At 37.3% G+C, this 23,392-nt stretch overlaps 1 protein-coding gene across 6 annotated transcripts; it reads left to right on the plus strand.

The window, feature by feature from the left end:
* The first annotated feature begins 1,327 nt into the window (after positions 1–1,327).
* Positions 1,328–22,944, plus strand: LOC306758263 (oxysterol-binding protein-related protein 1-like). 6 transcript variants are annotated; one of them, XM_079243530.1, is made up of 28 exons: positions 1,328–1,405; positions 1,628–1,846; positions 1,931–2,016; positions 2,084–2,158; positions 2,336–2,650; positions 3,053–3,197; positions 3,337–3,404; positions 4,037–4,081; positions 5,110–5,183; positions 5,518–5,581; positions 5,738–5,839; positions 5,940–6,065; positions 6,240–6,318; positions 7,556–7,662; positions 12,435–12,603; positions 14,364–14,556; positions 16,224–16,299; positions 17,137–17,271; positions 18,038–18,135; positions 18,221–18,403; positions 18,482–18,589; positions 18,815–18,904; positions 19,074–19,200; positions 20,602–20,724; positions 20,796–20,919; positions 21,011–21,101; positions 21,501–21,605; positions 22,004–22,944. In XM_079243530.1, exons 2-27 carry the CDS (start codon positions 1,678–1,680, stop codon positions 21,601–21,603), a joined length of 3,075 nt encoding a protein of 1,024 aa, XP_079099656.1. In that variant the 5' UTR covers positions 1,328–1,405; positions 1,628–1,677; the 3' UTR covers positions 21,604–21,605; positions 22,004–22,944. The 6 variants fall into 6 exon arrangements, 5 of the variants coding, with proteins under 5 accessions (XP_079099656.1, XP_079099658.1, XP_079099655.1 ...); XM_079243532.1 differs by having other exon boundaries at positions 2,336–2,447; positions 2,565–2,650; positions 21,501–22,944; XM_079243529.1 differs by having other exon boundaries at positions 21,501–22,944.
* The last annotated feature ends 448 nt before the right edge of the window (positions 22,945–23,392 follow it).

Consider the following 23,392-nt stretch of genomic DNA (forward strand, 5'->3'; position numbering starts at 1 on the left):
CTTATTTTTACAATTGATAGTCATCTCTGTCTTTTTTTCTTGTTTTTTTTTAAAAGGCAAATAATAAAAAATAAAAATGGCATTCAAAATTATTTGGTGGTGGGTTAGGCTAAAATAAAAAATATTTATTGTATATTGATTTTTTAGAACTTTTTTTACATGGCTCAGTTAAAGTTGTTTTACAGTCCATAACTTTTTATTTAAAAAGAGACAAATCTATTTCATTGTTGAGTCAATAATGTTGTTGCTTGCACTTGGATCATCATGACACATTTCCATTTAATGTAATGACATGTATAATCTGACTCTTTAGAATAACAGCACAAAACCTTGCATTAAAGGTGAGCATATTTGATGTAAAAGAGCACATTTATGATTGCACATGATGACCAGGAGAATTCCAAAATCAGTGTTTTCTATGGTGTAATTATCTTTATTTTGAATGAGCATGTACCATTTTCAGCAATGTACAAAAATATAATAATTTAATCTTGAAGATCTCTAGAGCTGCAGCTTCTTATGATCTATGAAAACACTTTTAAAAAAAAAAAAAACAGAAGAAAAAAGAACAAAAAAGAACCAAATTAGAAACTTTATTTCATTTTATCTCTCAATCTGATCATGCATGATTTTTCAATAGTCAAAAACAGTTTTGAGATGGAGCACATTTGTCTTCTCAGGCTAAGAAAATAAGATAACTTAAACAAAAGAATAAAAAACAACAAACACAATCAGCTGTGATGTGCTGAAGAGGTTGTGAAGGAGGTAATTCAGGATGTGAGGGTTCTTTTGCTCTCTCAGAAGCCCAGCTGGCTGAAGAAAAATGGTCTGTAGCTTTTCACACCATCAAGTCCATTGCCTCTCAAAGTGATTATTATTACACATACTCATCATGGGAAACAAGGATTCCCAAGGCAAAAAAAAATGTAGCATATGATTAAAGTTATGTTTACCAGATTGAGACACTATATTGACCACAAACAATTTTTTGTTCGACAAGTGGACATCTTACATTTAATAACAGAACTACAGAAAACAGATGGCCAATTATTTACATAATAATATAATATAATATAATATAATATAATATAATATAATATAATATAATATAATATAATATAATATAATATAATATAATATAATATAATGTAAGTAAGTGTTAGATCCGTATTGCTACCATTTTTTTTTTCTTGTTTGTAGCTCTGGGTGGGTGCCTGTGCCTCTCCTACTGCCAGGAGACGCTGCTAATGCAGCTACGCCCCTGCTCACTACCAGTTTAGCGGCTGTCTGGTCACGTGACCGTTGATCGTCAGCTGATTGCAGCGATCGAATTTCGGTTGTGAAGTGCTGGACTGGGCCTCTAAACCAGATCAGTGTGGGAAAGTTGGATGACTTCAGGTTTTCTGTGAGTCCATCTCAGTCTCATCAACCTAGCTTATAAGCAATGTAAAACGCTACAACTGATCATTGGGATCGTTCTTTATGACGTTGTATTTTGTTTTGTTTTTGTTTGTTTTTACTTTAATTGCTTTTAGTATCCGGATATGATCATGGCTGAAATTAATAACGCAAATAAGTAAAGCTGCACTTTAAAACCTTGTTTACTTTATCTCTCCTCTCTTTTCAGCTACCTTTCAAACTTGTTTAACAAGCTGGGGCTTATCTGAGTAAATCGTCATGGACGTGGATCCAAAGTCAGGTCAATTTAAAGAAAGTTCAGAGATGGAGGAAAACACACAAGAGGATCAGCTTCTTTTGTATGCCAGAAAGGGCAATTTCCCTCTCATTCAGAGGCTGCTTCAGTCCAAGATCGACCAAAACAGCTCTTTTAATCTCAACTGCAGGTGTAAGTGTGTGTGGAACAGGTTTTTTCACTGCTGGCATGAGTTCAGGTATAACTGGGAGTTCATTTTCTTCTCTCTGACTGTAGCTTGGACTAAAACCACTTCAGGTTGGACAGCCTTACATCTGGCCTCTAACTTTGGCCACAAGGATGTTGTGGAGGAGTTGCTAAAGGTCAGCCCTAGAACAGTTAACTGTACTCTATGTGGTGTTAAGTGCACTTAAAGCAATGCATTTGCAGGCAGGAGTCAATGTGAATTTACAGGATGACATGGGTGACACACCTCTGCACAAAGCAGCTTACACTGGAAGAAAGGTATGAATACATTTGGCTATTAAAGAAGATGCTATCTACATTGTACATTATGTGTATTAACTGTCAGGAACTCTACTATCATATTTACCCTCCTCCCTCTGAGACTCTTGATTGATGGCAAGTAATAGAACACATGTGTTTTGGGTTTTTTTTTCCCCTTCTCCTTGAACCCTTAAGGAGATTGTTCTGTCATTGCTTCGGTATGATGCCTGTGCCAACATAATCAATGGAATGGCTCAAATCCCTAAAGATGTCACAGAGGATGATGAAATCATTACCATGCTGGAGGGTATGAAATGGCTGGAGATTTTTTATTTATTTTTTTCTTTTTCTTTCAAATGGCCAACGGTTTCTCATTACAGAAGCTCAGCTGTCTTTGTTCTCAAGTACTGTTTGGTTTGTGCAGCTGCAGAGAGGAGGGAGATGAGGCGGCGGGAGGAAAAGCTTCTACGAGCTGCCAGAGAGGGAGACCTCTCCAGTCTGTCTAAATTGGTTTGCATCTGACATTTCTCAGAAATTTGGGGGAATATTACACATTGTGAGTTTTTGTTGGGGTTTTTTCAGGCTGAAAGAAAAGGAATTTCACTGAGAGTTAGTTTTCTGTGAGGTTCTGCAAAAACAGGCTGGGAATTTTAATTTGCTATTGTTTTTTTTTTTTTGTTTGTTTGTTTTTTTTTTGTTTTTTTTTTACATTTTAACAGGGTCTCATTAATTGATGCTTAAGTAGGTATTTTGAGTCCTTAACATGATTAGATACACTTACACTGTGAGCTGCTCAGTTTTATTTTATGTTTTTAGACCACCTCTGACTTATCGGGATCATAACAGTTGTATTTAAAAAAAAAAAAAAAAAAAAAGTGTAAATGTTGGATGCTGGTTTCTGTGATTCTTCAGTTCAGTGGTAAAGAGGCTCCAGATATCCACTGTAGGGATTCGGTGGGGAACACGCCGTTACACTGTGCCGCCTACAGGGGGCAGAAGCAGTGCATCATAAAACTACTCAAGTCTGGAGCCAGCCCAAGTGTCAAGAACAACAAGGGTATAGGACTCCTATTGTTCCCATGTATTTGTTCTGTAGTTGCTGTTTAGTAGAAATAGACTGTCCATAAGCACTGTTTGTGATAAAGTGGTGTCAAAAAGTGCAAAATAAGATCTTTGTTTGACTAATGATGTTGCAGATCAGACACCGTTGGACCTGGTTTGCACTGATGAACTGAAGCAGATTCTGGCAGCCTATCAGGATAAGGTGAGAAAAACACTGTCTTTAATATGCGGTTTCCAATTTATTTGCATTAAACAACAAACCTTTTACATTTTGTGTTCATATTAATCCTTGCTTTATTTGTAGGGTTCCTACAATAGCTATCATGTCAAAATAAGATTTCTATTGCATCAGTATTTGGTGTAGTTCATCATCCCCCTGATTTTAAAATGTTTTTATTTTTTCATCCAGCACCCTCATCTGATATTTATAGATTTCTTCTTGCAGAAAGAACTACTCAGCTATAATGTAAACATAAATATAGCCTCAAAATAGAGTGGATTGCCCAAACAACAAATTTGTATGCATCTATTTTTTTCCTCCCATTTTTGTATACATTCCCTTTAGCTGTTTAGACAGTGAAGAAAAGTCTTGCTACTCAGCAGTCTTTGCTCCTTGCTGAATGTCTGATAAGCCTGGCACAGTGTCAGTGTGGAGTTTTGCATAGTCATGGTGACGAGAGACCACAGACTGAGCTAATGAATAAACTTGAACTATACTTTTTTTTACCTTTTCTAAACAGTGCAACAGTGTTTCTAGTCTCATTAAAAACTGATCTTTTCATCTGGCTCTGTTGGTTCACAAGTCTGAGATTTCTTCTTTTTTTTTCTTTCTAGGATGTGAACAGTGGGGTGCAGAAGGTTGAGGGGCCTCTTTGGAAGGTACACAGATGTTGAAGTGTGTTCTTGTCTGATCCCAATATATTTTTCCTGTCTATAACCTAAACACATTCTTCGTTATATAATGGTTCGCCACAGCAAACTCATTATAAAGCCCAGTATTGTGCTCCGGTTCCAACACACCTGGCGTCCTATAAATTGATCTAACAGCCTATGAAGTTCTGCACACTGCCTAATTAGTTTGAGTCATAAGAAACAGGGATACGTGGAAAATCTGCAGGATTGTGGCCCTCAAGCACCAGAGCTGGACACCCCTGGTCTAGGATATCAGAAACTAGGATGTTTTGTGTCCTGTGGATTGCAGGGTGGAGCTTTTATGGATCAGATACTCAGTTGAATTGAATGGGTATTTTCCCCATTGTTACAAACTTAATTTTCTTTTTTTGTCTTGTTACGTTTCCTAAAATTTTGTCAAGTGTTGTGACATAGTGCATTGTCCGGCTGGGTGAGAAATGTGGATTTATGGTTTCCCAGTAAAATAATTTGTAATTATATGATGATTTTATTTAACTTTGGATTCATTACGGGGATTGTTTACTTTTTGTAGCTCATATTATGTAACATTTTGGCCAAAATACCATAAAATATTTTATATTTTTTTGTCAGTACAGAAATGCAAAAAAAAAAAAAAAAAAGTCATTTTTGTTTTTCTATTATCTAAAACTTACTACTTCATGGAGGTAAACAGCTTGAGTCTCCTTCCACTGAACCTTCCAGGTTACTCGGCCATGTTTCTGCAGCAGCTCACAGTGTACAAACAAAACAACAGCAGTATAGGTTCTCAGTTGCCTTTAGTTATCAAATTTGCAACTAGTTGTTGCTAAATCCATCAGCCAATAGAAACACATTTTTCATGAAATATTACACTTTTGTCATTGACATTTTGATTTTTTTTAAATCAATGTCAACATAAATTTTTCTTTATCCCATTCACAGGTGATGCATCACTTGTTTCCATTTACCTTTAAAGCATAAGTATGTCATTGAGTCTGGTTTTATGTCTTTGACAGAGTTCCCGCTTTCTTGGATGGCGATCTCATTGGGTAGTGATTGAAAATGGAACCATCTCCTGGTACCCCAAGCAGTGAGATAACTTTCTTTCCAGTTTTGCAAAGTTAAAAGCTGATATATGCACATGCAAAGTAGTTTGTATTTTACCATGCATAAAAAGTCAAGCTAATTTAAATCTGCAGAGGTTGAAATAAAGTAAATCGGATCCCTTCCCAATCATTCTTACTGGGATGGTAATAACCAGCGGCTCCTCATCAGTCATGCAGTGAAAGATGTTTAAAAATAGGCTACATCTGTGATGCAAGTGGATTAATGGCATTATGCAATATAACTGCAGTTTTTGTGCTCTTCCATCTATTTTTTTGTTGTTCTTCAAGTATATCTTTTTTTTTTTTCTTGTTTTTTAGAGTTGATGCACAGGCCGATGTTCGAAAACAGGGCTGTAAGTCTCTTTCACAAGCCTACTGTATGGTAAGTAGGAATTACTGTCATCTGTTATGACTGTAGACGGATGCTCAATCAAAACATACCTCAGTTGTAATCACAGTAATCGCAGTCAACTTGTAATTTGATTATTTTTTAGCAATTATTGCAGCAATCATGACCTTTTTGCCTTTGTTATTCGAGGTCAAACCATGGGATCATTGCTTCTTCATGCTCAGGTGTTGCGATGACTCTGTGCTTAACTTTAAGGTCCCCTCAAGGATAAACTCCATTGCAACTAGAAAAGTGAGTTAAACCCCCTTCTGTGATGATATGTTGCTGCTGCTGCAAACTTATGAGCTTGGAAAGACTAAAATGTAAATATTACTGGTCTTTGTCTACTTAGAAATGGTTGGATGCTTTGAAAGAGCATGCATCCTACAGCAGGCAGCACTATAATGAAGGTCAGGTCATTTCTGATGGAGATTTTGGTGTTGCTTTGGAAATGGGGAATCTGACACAAGCCTTTCAGGTAAGTTAAATATTATTGGACCAAAAGTTTATGTTACAAAGTGGTGTCATGTGAGACATGGATATCTTTTCATTTTTTTATTTCCTGCCAATTCTAATTAATAATGTGCATCAGTTGTTGCCTTTAGCACCAACGTTCCACCTCAAAGTGCTTCTCTTCTTCATGCTATTTCAGGAAGCCAAATCTTGCCAGCACAAACTGGAAAGTGAAGTGACAATATTTGAATCTATGGTGAAGAATGAGAAAAGTTTTGGTAAGTATCGGACAAATCCATGCAGATAATGTGGTGTCCCTGAAATTTTAGATAATTTTTAAACCAGATTTAGAAAAATAAGTAGAAAATTTGGTGCCAACAAATTTTTAGTCATTCAAAGTGGACATATCATGCTTTTTAGTTGCCTCTAACTTCTGTGTGTTTATGGTTATTTTGCAAATTCAAGATCTGTATAGTTACAAAGCCTGAAGTCTTCACCTTAAACTAAATGTCTCTCACAGCAGAAATGGGTTTGTTCCTTCATGTGTTGCCACTGCTATTGCCAGATAATGGTAATGATAAGGGACATTCCTTCTAAATGGAGGGAAGAATTTTTGCAGGTAAAAGGATGTCTCACTTAAAATGAGAGCCATTCGTTAAAGCTGTGAAGAAGTATTGTGCCCCTTGTTATTGACAGTATAAGCAGGCAATTATCAGCTGGTCAGTATTCGGAAGATTCAGACCTAATCCAATTATTTTAGACGGTCTTGTCGCGAAGCCTCAACCCTGTTGGGGTGATATTAACCATGTCACATGGCGAACATGTACAAGAACTTTCAGGTATTTGGTCAGCATCGTGACTGACTGTGTGAATTATCTTGTTTGCATGCTAGGCTTATTTGTACTGTAACATGTTTGTATAGTACCTGCTTGTTGGCTAGTTTGGCAAACTTAAAATCAACTGAACAAACTAACAAAGAAGCCATTGTCTTTTAATGGCCCCCTTTTTTTTTTTGGACTGGTCATCTGACTAATCAGAGCAGAGCCTGACCTTTTGGCAGAGAGTTCTGAAGGAGACTATGTTTAATGGAACCTTCAGATAAACAAGTTTACTTTTACCAAGCCTTTAACACAAATAATGGCATTAAATGTAAATTAATTTGCAGCCTAAGTAGTTTTTATTGTCAGTGTAATCCACTGGTTAATGATAATTCGTACTGAATTATTATAATAAATAATAAATCACTACTGAGTTTGATTTTATTTTGTGTCTTGCTATGAAAACATTCCTGACTATCTTGATGCAATTTATCTGAATATGACCCCGATAACTCCCTTGTCGCTAACACTTACTTACTTGACATGTTTTCAGCTAATGGAAATGTTTCTTATAGTTTTTTTTCTTTTTTTTTTTTTTCCAATATATATTTATATATATATATATATATATATATATATATATATATATATATATATATATATATATATATAAATAAAAAAAAAATTTAAAAAAAAGCTTTGGCTGCACCACTTCTGCTGAAAGCCAAGGAGACCAGTAAACTTTCCAGTGAAACTTGTGCAGCCCTCAACACATGCCTTGACCTGCTGTCACGACAAGAAGAGGTAAGAGAAACATCTTCATTATTTTAGTTACTGTTGATCAAACTCAGACTGTATGTATGGTTCCAGTTCCCACTGTGTCTAATGTTTTATATTGTGGTGTTTTACAGTTTTTTGTTTTTTTCTTCTAATGCTTATGAAGCAGTGTTTGAAATCATATCTAGCTGTGCTGAACCTGCTTCAACCATATAATTGATGTGAAAAGATATCGGCTGTTCTAATTTACTGCAGCTCACTGAGCATGTGTGAATCTTCGTCATACCAATTCAGACATCAGCACGTCGGTGGTGGTAGCAGCCCATTGGTTGACTGGATTATACTGAATGGTTACAAACCCTCTAGTCCCTCCCCTTACATTAGCTCCCTCATATCAATAAGGTTTAAAATTTGTGTCCATGCTTATGTGTCACCGTCCACCTGTCTCAGTGGCTGTGCTGTGCCCTTGGGAGGTGGGGGGTGGGAGCACTGGAAGAGCATGGTAATCACTGGCATGTCTGGAGGAAGGACACAGGAGAGATCCGCTTTTATGCTTAGGTCTGCATTCAGATTGCAGATCAGTGTAGAGACACACACAGACACTGAAACCCTCAGACTTGGATCCACACGCTCCTCAAGGGAAAGGCTGCGTGTGCGTCGGGCAAGGGAACTCAAGCGTTTGCATATTCACAGGCTCAGCTGGAGAGGCACACATTCAACCTCACACAGTGAAAATACATGCTTGCAGGCACGCTTCCACATGCCAGAGCATCCAAGCCCACGAAAAAGGAGAGGCGGTGACGGCACTTTCACATTACGTCTGCACAGGTACAAGTCTCAGCTGCTGTTCTTGTGTAATATTCTCGGCTTTGCTCTTGTCAGCTGATCAGCTGTCTGTTCACTGTGGGCTGATCTCCCTCTGACTCGGTGTTAGGCATTTGAAGTTGAGTGTGCAGTTATATGGATGTTTGTAGTGTTTGTTGACTTGAAAAATTAGTTTGTGTGTATATGTAGGCATGAAGCACAGACAGAAGCGAAGGCTATCATTAGTATGCGGAGGTCATTTCTATGGATTTAACCATCGGAATTTAGTATAATGAATTGAGCTCGTTTGAAGTGGTGCTGAAAGCTACGCTGCTCACTGCATCTCCTTAATGAGATCATCTCATTTAGAGATGAATTCTGTCCAAGAGTGACTGCAGACAGAGGTAGCTCAATGAAGTAATGCTTCTAGATTAGCTTTAGTGTTTCTTCATGTAAGAATTCTAATTAAGACTTTAAAGCTCATATCAATCTGGAGTTTTTGTTTTTTTTTACTTCGGTAATACCACATTATATGACTTCTCAGCATAACATGACAGGCATTTCAGGTCTCTTACATAAAACCATCGACAAAGCAGGAATTCATGGGAGATGGAACTAAACTCCTTTTGTATGAGTACTTGTCAGTTTGCACTACAAAGTGCCAAAAACATGATTAATTTAGCATCAGATACAGTAAAACTGTTTATAATGTAAATTCCCAAATGTATACCATTTACTCAGTGCAGCATTACCAAACCACATTGTCTTTTTATAAATTGGCAACAACTGTCATGTCACGAGAAATAACCAGGCATTCTCAGCATAGGGAGGCTAGGGACACGCTGCAATCTCATCACCTAAGAAGCACTTAAAATGTCATATGAAAGGAGTGTGAATTAATTACATGGCATTATAAAAAAAAAAGAAGTCTTAACAAGCATGTTGCCTTCATTAGTTTCTTATCTCCTGCTACTACATGAGCTAACTGGATTATATTTCCTACTCTGCTGAGATTGCCTCTATTAAGCAGTATTAAGCTAATCCCATATTTTCAGTTGCAGTCGGTATGTCTCTGTTGGCAACTCTCACACATTTGTTTTTGAACATGCATAACACATAACGGTGGTCGTGTGTTGTTTCACTTGCACTTTGACATCCAGGAGGATGATATAATAGAGGAATGCACTTCATAGTTCAAAGGGTTTTGAAGCAATTAGTTTTGCCCCTCAGCATGGTAGATGTGACCCATTTCAGCAGCTGCTGCAGAGTGCCACATTCGCACAGTGCATGGCAGGGTACAGTGTGAGTAGTCGGTAACTGCATTGCATGGTATTTAATCATGTGGGGAGATTTGTGCAACTAACTTTATTTCCGCGCAGCAGCCTCCAAAAACAGCTGCAAATAGGAAACCTTTGTCAGAACCCACCCACTTTCCAAAAAAAGGGCTTGAGCCTCTAAATCTGTATTCATCAAAACCATCAGGGAGGTTTCAAACTGTAACCCTCTACTAGCTTCCCTGACAGGTGTGAATGCACTTAGTGGTGATATGCAGATAAACAATCTACCAGTTTGAATGAATGGTAGCTCAGTATTTTTTTTTTTTTTTTTTTTTTTTTTTTTTTTTTTTTTTTTTTTAGAAATTATTCATACATTTTCTGGCCAATACAAGAAATCTAATTGGTTCTGGGATTGTAGGGAACTCTTGATCTCTATTTCAGTCATGGCAACCCAGGTAACTGACCCATTAAATGTGATCTCTTATCATGGACACATTACTCAGTATGTTCTTTCGGTCAGCATGGCTTCTGTGTAAGAGGTTTTTCTGATCTTTTAACCAACAGTGTTTAAATGGTATCCGCTACTATTTCTGTTCCAATGGTTTTGCATCTCTTGCTGCAAAGGTACTTGCTTTATTTTGGTTTCTTGACTTCCAGACAAGGTGCACTTCTGGGCAGTTGATGCGCATTTAGTATTATGTAGCGCTCTATGGAGCTATAGTAATTTTGCCTCTGGTATTTACTTCCCCTTCAGCAGAGAGAAAATGAAAATATCTACCCTATGGGGTGTTGGCCAACAAGAAGCATCCCTCTCTACAGCACAGAGACTCGGCAAGGCTTAAAATAGCACTGTTTGTGTCCAGGCGAGAGGATGCAGTGAGAATGAAAGAGCTGGCTGGGATGGTTACACAACAATGTCTGTGGGCTTATCTGCCAAGTTCCTGGGACAAGAAGTTTTGCCGCAGGTTCCAACACAAGGAAACTATTTTCCTTCACTTACATTTTTATTATTATGGTTATAAAGGTTTGCAAATACCTTGTTTTTATTGAAACATTTAATGTGCATGTGTCGAGCTGTTTGAATTCTGTCACGAGTTTTCAGTGTTTCTGTCTCAGTCCAACTAAAATGGTTCGGTAGTATTATGCTGCATTTCCAGCCACCTTAGCTAGAACTAAGGACAATTTTTCATGAAGGTAAAAGAATGCTAAAACAATATATTCTATCAATGTAACAGGGCCAATATCACAGTTAGAATGCATACCAAGGATATTATTATGCAATACTCAAACACAAATGGTCAGGATTTATCACAAGCTGAACCTGCACAGCTGTATTTCTGGGTTTTCCAATAGAAAACAACACAATTTGGCTGAACAGAGGGCATAACAGATGGTGAATCAGAGCTGTTGAATCTTATGAGAAAGGTTTTTGATTAGCTTTAATCACAGTTCAAAAAATAGCTTGTCAATCACAGCAATTCAGTGTAAGTAGTTGGAATGTTTATGCAAGAATACTTACAGATGTGTGTCAGTGTTTTAGTAATTATAGATTTCATAATATTAAATATGTGCCTTTGTTGTGAAGTTTGCCATTAACACAAACTTAGGATAAAGCTGGAATTAGGTTTGCTCTGACTCAACATTTACTGATTGGACTTGATCAATATTCATTACAGATTGTTACATCAGCGACCTTTAACTGGGTTATGCTAATCAGAAAGGAATAATCTGGAAGTAAAAGTGTTTTCTGTGCAGCAAAATCCACCACGGGGGAATTTATGTGTGTTGGATGGATTAAAAATCGAGCTGCTGACTGAAATAGAATAGTAGGCCAGTCAGGACCAATTATGGTGCATATTTTATTTTTTTAACTATAAATGAATTGCATAATGACCAATGCGCAGCTACCAAAAAAAAAAAAAAAGCAGTTTATTTTATATTTATTACATTAATGCAGAAGTAACAAAGCATCTGCATGTCTCCACTGGGATGGTGCATCACTGCTCTTTAGACGTGTTCCTTTTTCACAGCTGTACACGCCAGTGTATAAAAGGTCTGCTACAGGCAAAATGAGCAATGAAGCTGAACTTTTTTACTTTCAGTAGAACACACTGCCTTTTACTGCAGCCTCAGATTTACAGTGATTGACAAGCTCCTCTTTCACTGACTCATCGGTCTTCAAGGTGACTGGAAGCTTTCAATCTGTGGTCCACAGCACTTTCTTTGCTTTGTGAGACCTTTTGCTTGTTAATCTGAGTGATTTCTAAATGTATTTATTTGTATTTTAAGGAACAATTTCTATTGTAACAGAATGATTGTAGTGGTAGTGTGTGGGTTTTCTTTAGTTCTCTCTTTGGTTGCACATCATCAGCAGACCACAGGAAACACTGATCTGGCCTGTCCCACAGTGAACCAGCTCAGGTTTCTCTGAAAGGACACCTAATCCTGATCGACGGAGCTCTTTGAGACTGGGGTGTATGGTTCCGCCTGAAAGAAACCAGATCTTTGTGCAGGGTTAGAACAATGACCTGCCATCAGCAACATGGACATGCACACAGTACCTTTATGTCAAACACCAATCCCATTATTCCAAACTATATTAACTGCATTGTTCATGTGACTGTCGTCCTGTAAAAATGTAGAACTGGCATCCATGAGCAGATTCTTATTATTGTCTCTGCTGTGTTTTTTATGTGCCCAATGATCCTGTACCTACAGGTGTGGAGCCTGAAGTTAGAACAGGAGGAGGAGAAGAACAAAGCTCTGACTGAAGCTCTGCAAACTTTGGCAATTGAGCACCACGAGTTCAAGCAGTCTGTGTGTAAGAGCAGGAGGTCGCCTGCCCTCAGTATCCTCACAGAAGATGACTTCTATGATGCTCAGTCAGGTTAGCAACCTCTGGAAGGACACGTGCTGGGAAAGTTTTGTGGATATCACATGATCAGTACATCACTGTTGTGGAGAGCATGATCATCTCTTGAAGGGTTTTTAATTTGGTGGGAAGAATATTAAGCCTTTGATGTTGTATATATCGTAAATGAAACACACAGTTTCTAAGACGTTTTGTGTCACATTGTGGTAAAAACTTTGCTCAAAACCCTGGTATATGTCTTCTGCCCCCTAGTGGATGCATTTTTCACTACAATAACTTTGACATATGACATGGTAATAAACAGTACCACAAATGTACACAATTTTTTTTTATTTATTTACAATTTGTTGGTCAAATAGATGAGATTTAAAACAAAATAGTTTTCTCCACACATTTTCCTGGGTCAGGCCTTTGAAAGCTAGCTGGTGTTCTAATAGTGGGTGACACTGTTTACAATGCTGTTTCTGTCAGAAAGTGTCAGATTTCTTCACCTTTAGCACACTTTATCCTGTAAATTTAAATTTAAATTACCTAACTTTCAGTTTTTGTGATCCTCCCAAATACGGTGGTTTGACAAAATTTTCTTATATTTTTCTGAAGTTTTGAAAAATCCTCTACTGAAGTGTACTTCTATTAATTATCATCAACACCAATGTTGATTTTACATAAAGTTAAGCAGCATTTGGTTTTATTGGATACATTTTTTGAGTTTGTGCAGTTTTTTTCATTGTTTCTGGGGAAAAAAAACTAGAAGATTTGACAGATTGCAGGTGCTGTCTTGCTGTTAAATTTCCTTGGCTTGTGTTTTTTCTCATGATCATAAATTACCTAAAATATAAATTACCTATTCCAAAAGTATTCTCTATCAAATTGTTGGATCATTGAAATCTTCTTGGAGTGATGTGTTGCCCTCTTACTTGAGTTTTCTTAGTCTTGAAGTAATTTTCTAAAGCTTAGTTTGTATAACTGCAGGCTTCTTGGATTAGTTTTCATCTAAACTCCATTTTGTGGCCGGAAACTTTCTTTTTTTTTGGCAATCATAGAGGTGACTTAGCATTATAGATTTTAGAAATGTTCTTATATCTTTGCCCTGATCTAAGCATTGCCATGTTATTGCAGAAGCTACCTGATTTCTCTCTCGGTATATTGTGGAAAATGTGGTACCTTTTCAAATGTGTGTGCATATCCAATTAATCCTGTTTAATTAATTTATTCAACTCCTTGATAAGTTTCAAGAATAATTAAAGCACAAAGGATTTATATACGAGTGTAAAACTTTATCACAGGTTTTGATTTATCAAGAAAGTTAATTTATATTGTATTCTTTTATTTATGTCGAACAACCTGATATTCCATGCAGCGGTTGCCTGAACCCATTATGGTATAGTATAGGTATATAAAATAAACACTGATTTCAGACTAAGATATGCAGTTCTTCTGGTGTATGAATACCACGCTATTCTGCTCTGCTTTGTGTCGGTGACAGCACCTGTAACGTCACTGACATCCCTGTGTAGGGGAGGGGGAATCCATAAGGCACAAAGCAAACAATGTTGGCGGAAGCAAAGCCTCTATTTGGCCTCTCATTGGTGCTCAATTCTCAGGTGGAGCTTGGCCGGCATCTGGGAGGGGAGAGGAACCCAAGCACGACGCTTATTTTTCAGAGTGTATTCTGTTAAGGCAGCAGAGCCAGAGGTTTTCTAAGCGAGCTACTCGAACCTCTGCATGTAAATGTTTGGCATGACCTGACATCTGTCCCGTGTCGTCATCCCCAGAGTCTGAGTCGGAGCTCTCTGTGAGCGGCTTCCTGTCTGTTGCCAGTTACTCCTTCGAAGAGGACGAAGCCAGAGACACCCCTCTTCTCAACAGCCTCCACCATCTTAGCACACACAGGGGGGCTGCCGGAATGTCAGGAGAGGGTAACCGTGGCAACCAAGCAGCCCAGTACAATGGAGTCAAGAAGCACAGGTGGGACATGCTCTAGTTCTGATGTCATGTTTGCTTACTGGCTTAAATGATGGGCGAAGACTCGAGTGGATGTGCAAAGACCTGCATCCCCAGTGTTCTGCAGACAACCTGTTATATTTCAGGATTTGTTCAAGATGGTCACTTCGGCTGGATTTAGCAGAATATAACTTTGATTATGAGCCAATGTCCTGGTTCGTATGTGTCTGATGGGCTGTTGACCTCAGTCAGCAAGCAAGTAATCCAGTAGGCAGGGCTGTTGTAATGAGATGCCACCTTTCCACTCCAGTTTGTTTTTGTAGTCAGATGTTTTTGCTTGAGCACCTGATCCTCAGAGAATAGCCTGTTTTTTGTTTTGTTTTTTTATTGTAGTTGTTTTTTTGTTTTGTTTTTATGACCCTCTGCTTCAATTCTCTAAGTGAGCAATCATTTTGGCACCTTGCTTTTGAATTTGACATTATCTTTGGATGTTGATTTAGTGTTAACATCTCTTTGTTGATCCAACAAGTGATACATAAATAATTTGGCAGGAATAGGTTGAGAGAAGTGTTGGAGAAAAGGTCTAGATGAATAGCTGGCCAGTTTTGTGTGCATATATGAAGACTTGGGTGTGCAGTGCATAAAAGATGTCAGGCATCTGTTTATTTGATATTTCATGTGTAAATAAGCCTGTAATCTTTCAAACTATTTTCTTCCCTAAATGAGTAAAATATTGCAGTCAAAATTTTGAAAAGAAAAAAAAAAAAAGTCAATGAAAGGGATAACCCAATGGTTACAAAAATGACACGTTCACCAAACATTAAGAGGAAGTAATGCATTGTGCCGACTGTGATCGATTTACAAGGGAAACTCCTCTTGTTAGCTTAATTAAATTAACCATCCATACCTAAATACATCTTGAATCTGAGGGATCTGGAACAAAAACTAGGCCAGAAGTAGATCTGCTATGCATCACTGCTCTGTTTATCGTACAGATGGAACAAACCCCCTCCTCCCCGCCCCCGTCTTCACTGTTTATTTAGCTGAAGTAATGGCTTTTATGTGTGAAGCTGCTCCAGCACTCATTTTTGAACAGGGACACCATCTGCTTCTGGCTGGCGTACAGTTGTCAGCAAGACCAAAAGATAAAATCCACCAAATTGATGACTAAATGTAATCTAGCCGTGCAAAGTCTACGATTTTAGAATATTGATTTTTGATTGATTCGTTTTTCTTATGCAAAGACTGTGATTGCAGAACTAATCATTAAAAGGAATTTAAAGCCACGACTGAAAAGCAACACACTGGCACACAGTTGTACATCCATTCATAGGTATTACCTGAAGCTTGAACAGTCCAACGGAAAGCTTGTTAATTTACAGGTGTCGGATAACCTTTTCCGCCTCAAAGGTGGGTCAGCGACGCTGTCTGCTGAGGTTTTTAAATGGCGCAGGTTCACTTGAGTAGTTTACCCAGTTAGTATCACTGTAGACGGGTGAATTATTTCTGAGTGTTGGCCGACATCATCATTGGCCATTGTTTTCCTGTTTTACACAGCTGATAAAAAAAATAAACAATGAAACCTATTTTTCATTTAGTTGATTTTTGACAGACTGTTTTCTTTGACAGCGATGGAGCTCATTGTCCAGGCACAGTTCTGTCTTACAGTTTGTTTCAACACTTTCCCATAGGACATCCTTGCCGGCTCCAATGTTTTCCAGAAATGATGTTAGCATCTGGAGTATCCTGAAAAAATGCATTGGCATGGTAAGAACACACCTGCTTTGGGAAGGCTGAGTCATCTCTTCCTAAATGTTTGGTAATTGAGCTAAACAGGGTATTTTATTGTAGTTTATTGTAGTCCTCTCTGTGACACCAACATAATGAAGGACGCTGAGAGACGTACTGCACTTCTAAAAGACAACATTGTCATTGACAGCAGAAATTCCTCTTTGATTTTTCAAGTCTTTCAAGTCTTTACTGATATATAGACATAGATATATAGATAGATATATAGATATATACATATATAAATATATATATCTATATCTATACATATATAGATATACAGATATAGCAATATATCTATCTATCTATACAAACTATACATACTATACTATACTATACTATACTTAAAGTGATATTTTCTTTAAGTTCTTCATTGATCCCATGTATGGCAGGCAATTGTATAACTAATTTGATCTCTGTGTAATCAAGCCATAATTGTAATAGATAAGAAACCACATCAGGGTGACATTCTCATCATATATGTCTAGTTGTGTGTTTCGATGGTTCACATCACAATATGACGCCACCACTTAAAACACTGGTGTGGCTTTGCCCAAACCAGATGACAGAAATTGTAGTGTGGAGTAATTATGAAATGGTTGATTAGTGTGGTACCTTAATCCAAACCCCAAACTGAGTAAAATAGGCTCTGAAAAATGTTTTAAAGTGCTGATGTGGTGGTGTGTATTTACTTTTTGAGTTTTCTCTAAGGAACTTTGAACTTGGAGAATAAATCTTTAATCCTCTGTCAAGTTAATGGTTTGTGCTCTTTAGTGTCTTTCATCTCCAACTGTTTTTTCTTTTTCTTCTTCCAAGGAGTTATCAAAGATTGCCATGCCTGTGGTATTTAATGAGCCTCTAAGCTTCCTCCAGCGGCTTACAGAATACATGGAGCACACCTACCTCATCCACCAGGCTAATGCTGCAACAGACTCTGTTGAAAGGATGAAGGTACCATGAATGTGGCATTATTTACAGTTTCAAGTCCAGAAAAATATTTCGAGACAGTAAATATTGGAATGCAATAATATGCAAATCTCAAACTTTTCTATTTTATTTCATATTGAATTTAGAAAACATTACATGTTTAAAAAAAAACAAAAGATTTCATCAAAAGAATTTGACCTCAAAAGTTTGGTCTGGGCTAACTTTTGTTTCCTTTTGTGTTGCTGTATATTCTCCCTCCATGTTTTTTTTTTTTTTTTTTTTTTTTTTTTTTTTTTTTTTTTAAAATTCAGTTTTATTTGTACAGCACCACTTCACAACTATGTCATCTAAAGACTCTTTACAGATACAAAAATTTGAGCTATTTAATAATAAATAGACTAGTTAAGGGAAACCAAAAGATTGCATTGAATCTAGATTTAGATCCAGTCTCCCATCCTGAGCATGCATGAAGCGACAGTGGAAAGGAAAACTCCCTTTTAACAGGATGGCAAAACCTCCACCACCACCCGGCTCAGGGAGGGCAGTAACTACATTTCCATTACATTTTTTTCACCAAATAAAAGTGATGTTTGTAAGTTTTGACAATATAATATAAATTTGCTCCACTGGCAAACACTTTCTCCTCCATTTAAGAAACAAACTCTTCTAACCCGAACTCATTATCACTTCTCCCTGGGTCATCCCCCAGTCTATGGAAAAGGAGCATACCCATTAATAAACGTTAAGCTGGTTGTGTATGATTTTATCTTAATAAAACAATGTTCTGTAGTGTGTTGCCGCCTTTGCCGTGTCAGCTGTGGCATCACAGTGGGAGAGAACAGGGAAACCCTTCAATCCACTACTGGGGGAGACATATGAGCTGATCAGGTACAATCAATAGACACATCGCCTAATGTAGATCTTTTTCTATGTGGAGATGTAGCAGTACCAGTCATTCTTTGTTCTTCACTAGAGAGGATTTGGGCTTCAGGTGGATGTCAGAACAAGTAAGCCACCACCCTCCTATCAGTGCCTTTTACGCTGAGGGCCTCAACGAGGATTTTGTCTTCCATGGTTCCATATATCCCAAACTTAAGTTTTGGGGAAAGAGCATAGAAGCCGAGCCCAAAGGAATCATCACACTGGAGCTCCCCAAGTAAGTTTAGTCACTTTACTTTTGAGTTAACTTTTCATGTTACTTTTGTCTTCACTGGTTGCTTCCTGACCTCTGCAGACACAACGAATCCTACACTTGGACAAACCCTACTTGCTGTGTTCACAACATCATTGTTGGCCAGCTTTGGATCGAACAGTACGGCAACGTGGAAGTCATCAATCACAAGTAAAGGAAATCCTCCTCTCTTTGCATTCTTTCCTAGGACATTTGCATGTGCAGCAAATTGGGTGCATATTTTTCTTGTGCCCTGCAGAGGAATGCTCCACTTTAAGATCCAGCTTATTGATCGGATGCAGAACTGGGACAGTTGCAATGAATGTTTGAAAGCTTGAACGTGCAGAGGGAGAAAAGTGAAAGAGAATTGCTAAAGAGGCTGTCATTCTCTTTCAGAACTGGCGAGAGATGCAACATAACATTCAAGCCTTGTGGCCTCTTTGGAAAAGAGCTCCATAAAGTTGAAGGATACATTGTTGATAAAAGGTATCAATTAAGTTATAACGTTCTCATTTGTTTTAAGTTAAGACATTTATATAGTATGTATGATAAGCATTTTAGCTGGTTATGCGTCATGAGAGGAATTCTTGCTCACTCATGTCTTTTGATTGCACATGGCATGATTTATGAACATCCATTCTGTGTACATTTGCAGCAAAAAGAAGCTGTGTGCCATGTATGGCAAATGGACTGAATGCCTCTATGTCACTGACCCAGCTACTTTTGAAGCTCACAAAAAGACAGATAAAAAGAATTCAGAGGAAAAAAAGAGCAACAAGGAGGTATGAAATTTTTATTGCCTTCAGCGATTCATGTTTCTGGTTGGTTCACGTGTCAACAGAATGGGAGAAATTTCATAAAATTGAGGATTATTTCACAGGGAAATAATATGTTCAGTTTATATTTGGTGACAGGGTGTTTCGTAGAAAGGTTCTTCCAACTTCTTATAAAGTTGTCACATTTCTTCTGTGGAAGCTTCCACATGCTTTTCTTGTGATCAGAGATCGACTCCTTTGTGTTGAGCTGTGGGTTCTGTGGGAGGCCAGTCTGGTAGCGGAAGTCTTCTCTGCTCTTTTTGTCAATGAAGACAGTTTCTTATCATTCTTGCTGTATGTTTAGGGGTCTTTCATGCTACAGGGTGATTTGGGGCCACTAGCACAACAATACTTCCTGATGGCAATGCATAATGAGCAGGAGTCTGAAATCCAAGCCACTACAGTAAACCTACAGGTTTTTATGGTTGCCTTGCAAAAAAATCATCTTGTTGTTGCTGTCCAGCCCTTCAGCGAGTAAAATACCATCCATTAGAGGCACATATTTCACATTTTCATCAGATTTTATTCATCAATGAAAAACACTGCTCTAGGTTGCTGATATTCACTTGGAACTGTGGACAAGTATAGAGCTAAATCGAAGATAAGATTTTTTCTTACTGAAAAGAACTGAAATGAAGAATTGGTCAGAATTGGAGGTGTCCGATATTATTGGCATACTGATATTATCAGCCGATGTCGACAATAAAATCCTATACATACATACATTATATATATATATATATATATATATATATATATATATATATATATATATATATATATATATATATATATATATATATATATTATATATATATATATAATATATATATGTATATATATATATATATATATATATATATATATATATATATATATATATATATATATATATATATATATATATATATATAATGCATTCTTCAGTTACATCTCCTCTAACCCAAAATGACTAAATATAAGGGATCTTATGTATAGTTTTCTAGATATTTTTGTTTATTTGGCGCAACTCGTTCCAAACTATTGGTATCGGTTGATATTGGTATCAGAAATTAACAGCTGGAAAAAATTGATATATCAGTAAATAAAAGCCAAATAAATTAAAAAAAATGTTATGCAAGAAGTGTAGCAGAATAACAAGAAGTGTAGCAGAATCTTTATGCCTGAACTGAAAACTGGTTCATTGTAAAATAAATCTAATTTTATAAGTACTGTCACCTCTTCAGCTGCCTCACCTTTTTAAATGATGCTCTCCCTCAATGAAATTTTATTTCCTTCTTTTGAAGAGGAACATGATGCATTAGTCACTGTAATAACATAGATATTTCACTGTGATATTTCCTGATCTGAATGAATGTGTGCTTGTAGTCTCAGAGCAGTGTTGATGAGGAGCCAGAAGAGATGCCTCCACCAAATGCTGAGACGGTCCAGGTTATCCCCGGCAGTGAGCTCATCTGGAAGATAACTCCTCGACCAGACAACTCATCCAAGGTACACCACAAGCAGGGATACGGTGGAAGACGGTGCTGAAAGTTTTAAGCTAATTTGACTCTCTCTTGCAGTTCTATGCATTCTCCACATTTGCCATGCAGCTAAACGAGCTGGACAAGAGCATGGAGGAAGTCCTTCCTCCCACAGACAGTCGCCTCAGACCAGATATTCGTGCCATGGAGAATGGAGATATAGGTATGTCTGGCTGTGACTCCTTTCTCATTTTAATTAATCTCTGGAAGTACTGTATTTTATTTATTTATTCTTTTTTTTGTTGTTGTTGCAGATTTGGCAAGTGCAGAGAAAAAGAGGCTTGAAGAAAAACAACGAACAGCCCGAAAAAATCGCTCTAAGTCAACAGAGGATTGGAAAATAAGGTTAGTCACAGAATTGTAGCATGTTGTGACTTACTTTCTGTTTATGGATAGAATTTAACTTATTGTCATCTTATTATCAACGACACATTTTCTTTGACTGTAACTGAAAAAAGGAGCACTGCATCTGGCCCAAGGTTTGGTTTAAAGCTTCTCTTTAATCTCTGGTTTGATCTGATGTGAAGTGCTGCACAATGTCCCCCTCCTCAGGACAAAATGCACAACTGCATGTGTTGTGTCTTAAAGAGGTGGATATATTATCCTCACCTGTGGTGCATCATATGATATTAAGACTTTGTATTTAGTGTGAATTTGCATGTATTCTGGTTGAGATTCTTTTATCCTTTCAGTTTTCTGACTGTGCTTTTCTCATCCTGAATCTTTTGTGTTTTTTGCCTGCAGGTGGTTTCAGCAAGGACCCAACCCCCACAACAAAGCTCAGGACTGGCTCTACTTGAAAGGCTACTGGGACAGGAACTACAGTCAACTACCTGACATTTACTAAATGTAAAACTCTGCACAGATATAAGAACAGATATCTGTTTTCCCAGCTTTGGACTCTCTGCTGCTCTGGGGATTTTACTCCCAGCGTTAAGGAACAACATAAAAGAGTCTATATAGAACTGAGTGTTTTGCTCATTTGAGGAGAAGATGCTTTAAAAATGAAATGAAACACTTTTTGAACTCAGAGGTATCTAATTTTCTGTAGTCTGTGTGAAATATAAAGCACAAAACATTTTTTTTTTGCTTATTTATTGTGGTTTATGGCCACATACATGAAGTTTCAGCATATAGTGGAAAATCTAGAATGTATTTAAGAAATGTTACATGTTTGATGGTGTGTTTACATAGAAACAGCTTAACTCTTGATATTTTGACCAAAATTCCCTTTTTACCCATGACAGTTCACTCATCAGTGTCAGTGCAATGAAGAGACATCAAGACTCTTGACAGCTTGGATGGAGCTTGTGGTGTTTTCTAAACACAGCTTTGACACTAACTGACATATGTGCATGCATACTGTTATGCAATGTTTTAAAATTGATCATATGGGTACATTTGCCTTTGCTTTCTCTTTATGGTACAGTGAGTGGTGCAAATTGTATGTTAAGGAATGTTTTTAGAAGTTTGCCTCATTGCTTTCTTTTTTTTAAAGGCAACTAGAGTTGATTGTAAACATGCATTTAGCCACATCCCTGCAAAGCTGTCTGCTAGATTATATCAGGTAAAAAAAAAAAAAATAAGAGACACCGTTTGAACAATATACTTTATCATTAAGTCTAGGGCTATGTAGCATATAGATGTGTTGAGATTAATGATCTACTCAACCCTGAACTGACTTTTTTCCCCCTTACTATGTATAAGCAGGGACACTGGTTCCATATTTATAGATGTGCCCGTGTGTGAAGGTCTTGCCATAGATTAGTACAACTGATGATATTGTTAGTGCTAAGTGCATTAATCTAACCAAAATCCAACTATCATGATGATAAATGCATGTGTATAACTATGACTATGCAAGCCTTACCTCTTTCACAGTTGAGCACTGATCATTTGTTTTCTCATGTTAGATAGCTGCTACATGTACGTTTTAGTTTTTCTGTTACTGCTCTTTTGGGTATCAAACAGAATTTCTATTGTTGCTAAATAAAAGCTTAATGGTGAAGTTTTCTTATCTCATTGTTGAGGAAAATGTGTGTACATTTTCTGGCTTTCTTGAGTGGATCATGTTATTGCTGTGCAGTACAGTATGACATTGTTCTGTTTGATGAGCCCGTCTTTGACCTGAATTGGCATCATTTCACTACAGGTTCATGCTTAATTGAGATCTAAAAAACTTGCATGCATGTCTACATGTTTTTTTTCCAATCAAATAGAATTTCAATAATCGTGTAATTTTTTTTATCTAGAGATATTGCAGAACGCAAGAGGAGCTCTTTAAAAGCCAAAAGAAAACCGAATTGCTTCAGTTTAAATTTCAAATTAATTTCCTAACAGGCAGTAGACTACTATGTGCAGTTAGTGGAAAAGTGAGTGAATTGGAGCACAGGGTATTTCCTTAAACATTTGTTCCTCTGCTGCGTTCAGCAACTGCAAAAATCAGTAAACATTAGATGGCAAGGCTCATGCACAGCCTGTCATTCCTCTTTCCTTCATGATTGATCAAAGACGTGGGAAGTTTTGGATCATGAAACCTTTTTTTTTTCTTGTCGATGCTCTTTCCACCGCTCCTGTGCAGTCGTTTTAGCTTGACTTGTTTGCTTCTTGACACCCATATTCTCCTAATGGTGAGA

The sequence above is a fragment of the Telmatherina bonti genome, assembly GCF_933228915.1.
Source record: "Telmatherina bonti genome assembly, chromosome: 7".
Taxonomy (NCBI): domain Eukaryota; kingdom Metazoa; phylum Chordata; class Actinopteri; order Atheriniformes; family Telmatherinidae; genus Telmatherina; species Telmatherina bonti.